The sequence below is a fragment of the Cupressus sempervirens genome, chromosome 8, assembly GCF_028749045.1.
Source record: "Cupressus sempervirens isolate cs-2001-9-10 chromosome 8, ASM2874904v1, whole genome shotgun sequence".
Taxonomy (NCBI): Eukaryota; Viridiplantae; Streptophyta; class Pinopsida; order Cupressales; family Cupressaceae; genus Cupressus; species Cupressus sempervirens.
Window position 1 is genome coordinate 158,299,072 of NC_143125.1, and position 11,425 is coordinate 158,310,496.

An 11,425-nucleotide genomic window follows, 5' to 3' on the forward strand; every position below is an offset into this window, starting at 1 on the left:
AAACTATTTTCAAAGAAAAATTAATGTCTTAACCACTATGAAAGAGTTATTGCTAATGTTCATGATGTGGACAAGTTCCCTCCAATGAACTAATTAGTTTATAATTCTAAATAAAATTGTTATCTAACAAAAATTTAAGTTCCAATCAATATAAAAGTGTCGTTAAATGTTTATAGTAGATTGTAGGTACATATGTATTCCAAAGATAAATAATCATATGAATACATATTAATACTGAGCAACTTATTATAATAGCATTGGATTAGATAAATGTTCTAAGCTAAGGAATGACTACTTCGCTTTATTAGATATATTTTCTTATGATTTAGATATATATTTTAGTTTTGTTTGTGAGAAGCTTTTATCATTTCACATTTCTTTTCTATATTGTTTTAGTATTCATGTTTTTTGAATTTGAAAGTTTTATCCTTGACATAAGTGCAAGATGTAGTACTTAGATTATATACAAATAATAATCAGAAGTAGAAGAAAAAGGGAAGGTAGAGGAAAGACGAAAAAGAAAGTGAAAAAATGTAACTTGGTACTAAAAAAATGACTATTGAGATGTTTCTACTTACTTTAATGATGCATGAAAGATTTAACCATTTATATCTATCCAAACAAGAATGTCTTTAACAAAACATTCTTTAAGATTTAATGGTAAAGTAAAAAACCATATAAAACAAAATATAACTATTAGAAAGTGTTTTGGGAAAATATCCACCAAAACAATAATACTTTCCAAAATCATAAAATTACAGTCTTATGCATTTCAGATGTTTTATAGCCATCGCTTTTGGTACATGCAGATATTTTCGACATTAACAGCTTCTATTTCCCATAGAATTTGAAGTTGTTAATTATTATTGTTAATATATATTGTAGGTCGTATTAGACGAACACATGAGACTAAAATCAGATGAAAAATGAGATTCACAAGTAATACATATCCATTAAAAAGCTGCCGAAAACAAACTCCCAACACACATATAAATGCAGAGCCGCCACAATAGCGGTACTGAGTTTATTTAGATAATAAGTAAATACGTCTCTCTCTCCATATATCTATATATCTATATATGTATCTACATCTGCATGAAGAGCTGAGTGGTAGCCGTCACGTTCAGCGGATCCTGCACACAACAAACAACAGAGAAAGATATCAAATTAGTAAGCAAGCGTTCATGAAATAGTGCATGATAGATAAACTACTTTTGAGTAACATGATGAAGAGTAGAGGAAGAGAAGAGAGGAGGGTAGTACGTGTTGCAGTTCGTGTTGAGGGAGATTTTGTAGGGTAGAGAGACGCCGCAGGAGGAGGGGAGGGCAGAAACTGCGTTTCCCTTCACGTTGGGCACGGACTGTGAAAAATCAAACTATTGCAGTCACTGATTATTAATCTCCTATCACAAATGATTATTAAACTGCTGAAAATAAATTCTCAGCTAATATCGAAAAATAACACAACTGCAACTTCACTTAAAATACGGAAAGAAATGCGCAATAGAATCAACACAATATTTTCGGACAAATTGTCCCTGAAAAAACCCCTAAGGGAAAACCAGTTCTACAGATGAGAAATTATATTAAACTTCAGCAAATCAAGAGATACAAAATTCCTTGCCTCACACTGGCAGAACTCCGACAACCTCCTAATTTCTCCTGCTGATATTTCTCACTGCTATCCCTGCGCTAACACTGCGCCCTTGCTAACACTGCAAGACTGTTTGCTAACACTGCAAACAGCTTCACCAAAGCTTCACCCTTTGTGCCCTTGCTAACACTGCAAGACTATTTGCTAACACTGCAAACTGCTTCACAAAAGCTTCTCTCTTGTGCCCTTGCTAACACTGCAAGACTGTTTGCTAACACTGCAAACTGCTTCACGAAAGCTTCTCTCTTGTGCCCTTGCTAACACTGCAAGACTATTTGCTAACACTGCAAACTGCTTCACGAAAGCTTCTCCCTTGCTAACACTGCAAGACTGTTTGCTAACACTGCAAACTGCTTCTCCAAAAGCTTCCTGCCTGTGCCCTTGCTAACACTGCAAGACTGTTTGCTAACACTGCAAATAGCTTCACCAAAGCATCACCGCCTTGCTCTCCAAATGCCCCCTAGACCCCTTTTTATACTACTCTTGTTGGTAAACCAACGACCGAGATTAAATCAAACCAACGGCTGAGATTAAGACAACTCAACAGCCAATAATAGAATTGGTTGCAAGGTGTCCAAAAGGGAATCTCTAAAATTAGTAAATAATAACCATTTACTAATTTTTGGCAAGTCGACAAACAGCTGTCCAAACCACCCATAAATACAACCGCTATTCATAGATAAGGAAGAACAGCTGTCCAAGCTACCCATAAATAGTGCTGCTATTTCCGGGTCAGAAATAACAGCTGTCCAACTAACAATAATTAACACTCCCTCTTAGCGAGGAAGCTGTTCTGCATGACACCCATCTTATCTCTGAAGAAGATAAATTTGGCCTTTCCCAAAGCCTTCGTCAAAATGTCTGCTACCTGCTCATCTGTAGGTATGTATTGTAGTCGAACAACTTTCTTCAATCTGCACACGTGGGTCTCTTTGCTGTGTGCTACAAAGCCTTCTGGTTGTTCTATGTATACCTCCTCCTTCAACTCACCATTGAGGAATGCTTTCTTGACATCCATTTGATGGATCTGCCATCCCATCTGTGCTGCAAGTGAGATTACAGCTCGTATAGAAGTATACCTGACAACTGGAGCAAATGTCTCCTCATAGTCTATTCGCTCCTTCTGAGAGAACCCCTTTGCCACAAACCTAGCCTTGTATTTCTCGATGCTACCATCTGCACCGTGCTTTATCTTATAAATCCAATGTGATCCAACTACAGCCCTATCTGTTGGTCTAGGTACTACCTCCCACACATCATTCTGCATTATTGAAGAATATTCCTCAACCATAGCATCTCGCCATACCTGATGTTCTGCAGCTTCCTGATAGCTAGAAGGCTCACTATCTACCAACTGACTAACATAGTCATTGAACTTGGCTGGTTGTCTTCGCTGTCTAGTACTCTTCCTAGGAGCTCCCACAAACTCCTGAGTATCCCTTTGTGCACAATCTCTGATGAAGTGATATCTGATGTCTATATGTTTAGACCTATCATGAAACACTAGATTTTCAGACAACTTGATGCAACTCTGATTGTCACAATGTATCACAGTAGTCTCAACCTTTTGACCAAACAAGGCTACTAACAACTTCCGAAGCCATATAGCTTCACATGTCGCCATGCTAGCTGCTATGTATTCTGCTTCTGCTGAACTTAGAGCCACAGACTTCTGCTTCCTGCTGAACCAAGATACAACTCCTGATCCCAAGCTGAAACAACACCCTGAAGTGCTCCTTTTGTCTGTTGTACTTCCTGCCCAATCTGCGTCAGTATAGCCTATCAACCTGATACCTTCACCTTGTGAATTTGATCCTTTGCTAGATCCCTTCTTTGCTTTCCCTTTACCCACTAGGGCAACGTTCTCTTGTTCCACCTCATTTTTCTGACTCTTGTTGGCCCCATTAACAAGACTTAGTCTAAACTTCTCCTGAGTGAAATTAGTCCATAGTCGATCCCAACTCGGTAAAGTATCTCATCCACTGACAACTTGAACAAAGACACTCCATTGTTTAGTAAACCCATTTAGGGCTATTCTCACTAGCTCATCATCACTAGGGCTATCTCCAACAGCTGCTAACTCATCCTTGACAAGTCTGAGCCTGGTGAGGTAACTTGTGACGTCTTCTCCCTGATTCATCCGGGTATTCTTTAGCTTCTCTCTGAGGATCAACTTCCTGTTAGTGGTAGCATTCTGGTACAAATTTAGAATGGTGTCCCACATCTTCTTTGCTGTATCTAGCTCCGAGATATGTGGAACAATATGATCCTTGACACCATCAAGGATAATCCTCCTCGCTTTGGCATCGTCCTTCCTATATGCTGCAAGCTGTGTTACATCCGTTGGTACAGGTACACCACTGGTAGCATAATCCTTGATACCATTCTCTTCCAACAATAAAGAAATTCTGGCCTTCCAGACACCAAAATTTGAGGCACCATCCAATCTATCCTGATCTCTCAAACCAGCTGAAGCCATCTCAAGGGTTTAAAGCAATAATAAATCTAAAGAGATCAAAATTTCTTTCCTAGGGAAAAACTCTTCTACCCTTAACAATGCTCTGATACCATGTGAAAAATCAAACTATTGCAGTCACTGATTATTAATCTCCTATCACAAATGATTATTAAACTGCTGAAAATAAATTCCCAGCTAATATCGAAAAATAACACAACTGCAACTTCACTTAAAATACGGAAAGAAATGCGCAATAGAATCAACACAATATTTTCGGACAAATTGTCCCTAGAAAAACCCCTAAGGGAAAACCAGTTCTACAGATGAGAAATTATATTAAACTTCAGCAAATCAAGAGATACAAAATTCCTTGCCTCACACTGGCAGAACTCCGACAACCTCCTAATTTCTCCTGCTGATATTTCTCACTGCTATTCCTGCGCTAACACTGCGCCCTTGCTAACACTGCAAACAGCTTCACTAAAGCTTCACCCTTTGTGCCCTTGCTAACACTGCAAGACTGTTTGCTAACACTGCAAACTGCTTCACAAAAGCTTCTCTCTTGTGCCCTTGCTAACACTGCAAGACTGTTTGCTAACACTGCAAACTGCTTCACGAAAGCTTCTCTCTTGTGCCCTTGCTAACACTGCAAGACTGTTTGCTAACACTGCAAACTGCTTCACGAAAGCTTCTCCCTTGCTAACACTGCAAGACTGTTTGCTAACACTGCAAACTACTTCTCCAAAAGCTTCCTGCCTGTGCCCTTGCTAACACTGCAAGACTGTTTGCTAACACTGCAAACAGCTTCACCAAAGCATCACCGCCTTGCTCTCCAAATGCCCCCTAGACCCCTTTTTATACTACTCTCGTTGGTAAACCAACGACCGAGATTAAATCAAACCAACGGCTGAGATTAAGACAACTCAACAGCCAATAATAGAATTGGTTGCAAGGTGTCCAAAAGGGAATCTCTAAAATTAGTAAATAATAACCATTTACTAATTTTTGGCAAGTGGACAAACAACTGTCCAAACCACCCATAAATACAACCGCTATTCATAGATAAGGATGAACAGCTGTCCAAGCTACCCATAAATAGTGCTGCTATTTCCGGGTCAGAAATAACAGCTGTCCAACTAACAATAATTAACACGGACGAAGACGCCTTCTTCAGACACCCGCACGCTGTCCTCCTGTCAGCAGTTGTTCTCGCCTGTGACGCCAGCGTCTTCACTCCCGCGAAGCATTTTGCAGTTGGTCTCCCCGCTCCCGATTGCAGGTATCCCACGCAGCCTGCCAAGTTCTGAGTGACGGCGGAGCAGCTGATCGCCGCCTCGCCTCTCTCCACCGCCACCGCCATCGCCACCACCACCACCAACACCGCCACCGCTGCATCTGCACTCATCCTCCACTTCATCGCCATCGCGCCTAATCACTTACAAGAGAGACAAGGTCTAATGTTATTGTAAAGACCTAGCTAGGATCTTTGAATCGCTTGGGTTTATTGGAATGTAGATGAGTGCTTAGACGAAGAGAATCAGAGGCGTATAAATAGAACTTCATCTCACCTGCTTCTCTTTAATGAGACTTCGATGCCTTACCAGAAGGAATCGTCAGATGTGATGTGTTTGTGGTTGCTATACTTTCATCCTCCTCATTAATAGAAAAATTCTACCCTCTTCTTCGATTGCCAATTCTACTTTGCCACACAAGGACATACATTAATTATTCTTCTCTAGTACAACCTGCCTTGATATCCTTAAAAGATGCTTGTGCTCTGAGATCATTACAGAATTAAATGCTCAGAAACCAACTATGGAGGGGCCGCTCCCTGTCATTGACAATGGCTGCTTCTCCTCAACTTCTTTCTTGAATGCAACTATCTTTCACAGGGGAGAACATTAAATGATATCTGAGTTTCCACTGTTCTATCGACAATATATTAGGCTTCAGTGAGTGTTCTCTCCAAAATTAACTCCGGAGGCCACTTTATCTGGCCAAATGGTTAGGGTTGGAATGATTGCTGTTGAACTTAGAAGCTGTTCTACAGTGAATCAACAATGTGTGGTCTTAGGTTTGCTGATTAAACATAGTTTATCTTGTGTTTATCAAACTATACGCTAGCCTTTATTTATTATTTTATCATATTTAATTAATGTATTTAATGTTTTATCATATTTAAATGAATTAAACTATAATTTGTTACTGATCAGGTTGAAGGTCAATCTCACATTTATGTTTGTCTTATTATTATTAATATTTACGTTCTTCTATTAAATTAGGTATTATTTTAATTATGGTGGTCAAGGATGGCAATGGAAAATTATTATTCTTAATAGATGCGAAAGACAAGGTTTTTTTTACTAACTGGTTTTGTAACCATAAAAAAGAAAAAATAGATTTTAATTGTATTAGCATGAACAATTGTGGAGCTAAAATTTCATTTTATTAACTTATTATATACTGTTTGGAGTATCATACCTACTTTCTCTATTTTTGTCTTATACTTTGTATATATTCTATGAGGATAGGTAATATTTTTAATATCTTTGTCAATTGTGAATATATTTTGTTTGTCTTTTTTCTTTTTTCTTTTTAAGAATTAGGCAATAATATTCATGACACTACTTGTTTGGTCAATCTTCAATACATGTAGAAAAGAAGTTATAACTATTATAGTTTAAAAGTAAATTGGTCTAAGGAAAAATAGTTTCATACGGACAAGAAAGTTAAGCATATTTTTTATGGATAATGGGACAAAGCTGAAAGTAATGATTGTTATTTGTTAGGATTGATTATTATTATTATTATTTTAATCTCGATTAGTCTTAAACCCAAGATCTCGATGAGAAACACACAAATTATCGTTGTGTTGTAGGTTGTTGCCTCAAAGCCTCAAGTCTTTACAACATAGAAATAACTAATTTTATAAGAGGATAACCACTATCTATGCATAAACTAAAAACTAGACCGCTAAAAAAGGGGTAGTTGTAACCCAAAAAAAGGTTACAAACTCCTTACTAGACTATCATTTTTTTGAATGATTTCAACATTAATGCTTTGGACCTTCTTAGTATTGTTACCAATATGGGATAATCCCCTTATTATTGACCCTCAATCTAGTTGTGGGTTCGGGCATAGAAGACATACCTATCTTCTCTCTATTGTCATCTAGATCCTCAATAAGATATGCGTTCTTCTTTAACATCCATATATCCATGATGAGTTGAAGATTCTTGGCCAACTTCACATTAATAGACCACAAGAAAAGGTTACCCTTAGATGTTACCTCTAAATCATCTATTTATTTATATAATTTCTTCAAACCCTTAGTGGTATTATCCATGTTAATTTTACTAATAGCAATTACAACTCTCAATTTATCCTTAATCACCATCAATGTTTCCTCAAGCTTTTGAGTATGATGTTCATGATCTTCCTTTAGATATATAATATGCTTGGCAAAGTCTTGGATATGTATCATGATGTTAAAGAGTTTTTAGTTTGAAGGAGAAGATCTATCCTTTAATGCATCAATTTCAAAAACTATCAATGAAAACATGTAACTCTAAATTTTCATCATCTTTTTATACTAACCCATTTTCCTATTTTCCAAGGTTGATTTTATCCTTACTATTTATTGTTTAAGGGTGGCCCATCCTAGAGTGTGAGGATTCATAGGCATACTTATACAATTTACCTATATGGAAGCATGGAAATCTATATGACAGTGAGAGTAGTTCACACAAGTTGTTTGGAATATACACAATAGGTATGGTGTCTTCCATAGTAAACATAATCTGGACATTACAATTCCCTTTCCACATTGGGAAGAACAAGGGTGTTGTACAATGTGTGGTATAGTGTCTTTAAAGCACATTGAAATGTCTAGGTAGTTTCAAACAATATAAATCCATATATATCCTTGATAGATCTAACAGATTGATATGATGCCTGGTCACTTTTGAGTTTTTGAAGTATGTAAAAGTAACCAAAAGGATAGGGGACTAACCCTAGAGTACATAAAGGATGAGAGATCAACTGGAGGTTACCTCTCAATCATCTAACCAATACTAGTTTTATACTTCAAAAAGAAAATATAATCTAGCACAGAACTAACAACACCAGTTCTACTACTAACAAGAAGATAAAAAGGAAAAGAATTCAAACAGTAAGGAAACATACTACTACTATCAATCCCACAATTAAACTTATACATATAAAATTAAGCCTCATAGGGCATCAAGTTCAAAGTAATCAATATCATAGATGCAAAAGGAAAAAATAATAGCAAGGAAAACAACCCTTCTTTTTCTCAGGTTCCTCATCGTTCTTTGCCTTAGGCTCATCCCTGTTCACATCCACCCTCTCCTCTTTGACAGGTTTGTCTAGGAGAGTCTTCAACGAGTCCTCTACCAAGAAGCCATATAAGGAGTAGATGGTCTCTCTCTCATTTCCTAGGTCTTTCACATCCTTATTCACTTATAGAAATAAAGGGTGGTGGTCATAGAATGCATGACTTTAGTGGAAAAATCTGTCAAAGTTTCAAATTTTTAGCAGATGCCAATGTGATTATGTGCAAAATCCTTCATCAACTACTCCAACCTATCAAGTCAAGCCTTTCCATGGTTATGCTTCCCCTTCCCCCCCACCCCATTAGGATTACCTTTCATGGGGGAGGTGATGTCCTCCACCCCACTTCTAGTCAAGAAAGGGTTAGCTTCAAAGGTATCAAAAATGTGGGAGGGACTGGGTGGGCAAGCGAAAGGCTTCTTGCCAATGTCTTGGTGGGGTTTCTTCCTCTTAGTGGGTTTAATGTCACTTTCAATAGACTCCAAGCTAAAATCATGTTTGGGGGGACTTAAGTTTCTCTAAATGGAAACCTTTGCTAGTTCTCTAAGCACTCTACTTGCTCTTCCTTGTGTCTATATCAAATCAATGAGGTGAATTTTAACCTAGGGATGAGAGTTTTCTTGATTATTTTATGGCTAAGGCCAGGGCCAAGGTTCAAAGAAACTTGGGGAGTTATAGTAGCCAATAGATTGACCAAGAGTAGTTGGTTTAGGGAAAGGTGGTGAATATATAATTTATTCATGAAACCTTGGTAGATGAGATATAAGGATTTTCCCTCCTCCTTTTTCCTAGCCTTGAATATATTATCTTCCATTGAATTCAAGAAGAAGAATGTGAAGGAAATTTGATCCAAATTTCTGAAATAGTTGAGAATGGGGAAATTGTAGAAATATAATACCTGAAGCCAATCCTCAAGGGTAATGTATGTCATAATAGCATAGAGTATCATGTCCCAAAGCTTCAAAAGATGTTCCCTAGAAATCCTACCATGCGTTTGAATGGGTTTGTCATGAAACTTGAAGAACTTCTGTAGACTAGTTTCATTGTTCATGCATTATTTCTTGCGCTAGTTTTTGCCTCCCATAGGAAACCCCCTGACCTTAGCAATAAATTATTCAGTGATTCCAAAACTCATCCTATTGATGGTCACTTTCCTTTCATTCCACGATTTGAAGTATTACATCGAGATGTTCCCCTCAATTTTTATCATCCCTTCCATAAAACGTAATAAGCCACCCTCCCACAAATAAATAGTGATTGCTTCACTCTTGCAGATGCAAGCCTCCACTCCCACAAGTTCAATATGATCACTAGTGCCCATACCACTACCCAACTCAACCACCAACTCCTCTCAATTTTCTAGCATCGCCTTGTTGTAGGTAAGGAAACCTCCATATGTTAAATAAAATATACCCAAGATAAAATTGTAAAGGCATTTAAAACTGTCATAAGGCCACAACGTTTCACAAATCCTAAAAAGCCTCTCTCCAAGAGACATGTTAACAGTCCCTTTCGTTCCGTAATCACCCAATGATAGCTATAGTTGGAGTGGGGTATGAATGAAGTGTCTTTAATATCTTTTTTTGTCAATTTTGTGTATCTAGGAAAATCCACAACCTTCATCATTTAATGGAAATAATTATATCTCATGACAAGAGGATCAAAAAGCATATCCATATACAGTCTTTCCAAATGAAAAATTTATGAAAAGAAGCCTAATTTCTTTCCCACACACACGACTACTTGAAGACATGCCACTTGGTCTGATCATTCATGTGGCATTGTGAGAAGTACACTCATGTTCCATCATCACTTGATTCAATGATAGAATTACGCTGACATCCTCCCATTCAATTAGCCACGTGACACTATGGCTGAATTTAGCCAACATGTTTGCCAAGCCATTGGTTTCATGGTAAATGTGGTCCACATGGATTTCTTGATATCCCTCCATCAACTTACAAATTTCATCAATTATTGGCTTGATCACTGAGCTACAAATTTCTTGTCACTTATAAGTTGCATATTATGCTCAGAATGGATATATTTCAAGTTCTGATCTACCATTATTATATAAAAATATATATATCCACATGCATATGTTATACAATCTAAAAGAATTTCATGTGTATAGAGAGAGATCGTTTACAATGTGTGTTCTTTATTAAGAAAAAAGGTTTGGATTTATAAATTTAACATTTGAACAAAGTAGTGGAAACATCTAAAACATATGATACAAGGATAAGTTTGATGTTTTTTGACATCTAACATTGGTTGAAACTTGACACTAGTTTATATTTGGTCAAAATGTTTGATGGGGTACTTGGTTTTTAGTTAGGATAGATGTTGGTTAAGTATATTATTGTCTAGGTATAGATTGATGTAAAGTTAAGGTAAGCTTTATGTAGCTTGATGTGAAACTTAGTTTTGATGTTTGTTAAAGGTTTGTATGGAAAATTTACAATGTAAAACTATTAGAAGCTAAAATAATTAAAAATTAAAAGTTTATAAAAAAGAATTAAATATTTTAGAGTATTTTAAAATTATAAAAATTATTTATATATTATAAAATGATTATTAAAATAAATCATTACAAAACTTTAAAAAAACTTTATGAAGGTTTTTGAACAAATATCTTAAGCACCCTTTCACTTGTTCTTATTATTTTGATATAAAATGATGACAAAACCCCTCTTTTCTAATATATATACTCATGTGGTTTTTGTTGAAAGTTATTCACCAAGAATTTCTTCAACTATAAATATTTTGGCCAAAATCCTTGTGTCATAGGGCTACTACATCACTACCACATGGGTTTTAATTGAAACTCTTCTGTGTAAAACCATTTTTGGTGGATCCCTTTTGGCTAGATCTATTTTTTTTGGCTTGAAGAGCAACATAGATCAATACTTTTACATGAAGAAAAGGATAGAACAAAATGTAGTAGTGAGAGAGAAAAC

At 36.6% G+C, this 11,425-nt stretch overlaps 1 protein-coding gene across 1 annotated transcript; it reads right to left on the reverse strand.

The window, feature by feature from the left end:
* Positions 1–932: 932 nt before the first annotated feature.
* On the reverse strand, positions 933–5,621 carry LOC149542038 (non-specific lipid-transfer protein 1-like). Its single transcript, XM_089796155.1, has 3 exons — positions 5,263–5,621; positions 1,264–1,355; positions 933–1,133 (listed from the first exon to the last, which is right to left on the reverse strand). Exons 1-3 carry the CDS (start codon positions 5,533–5,535, stop codon positions 1,124–1,126), a joined length of 375 nt encoding a protein of 124 aa, XP_089652281.1. The 5' UTR covers positions 5,536–5,621; the 3' UTR covers positions 933–1,123.
* Positions 5,622–11,425: the final 5,804 nt, after the last annotated feature.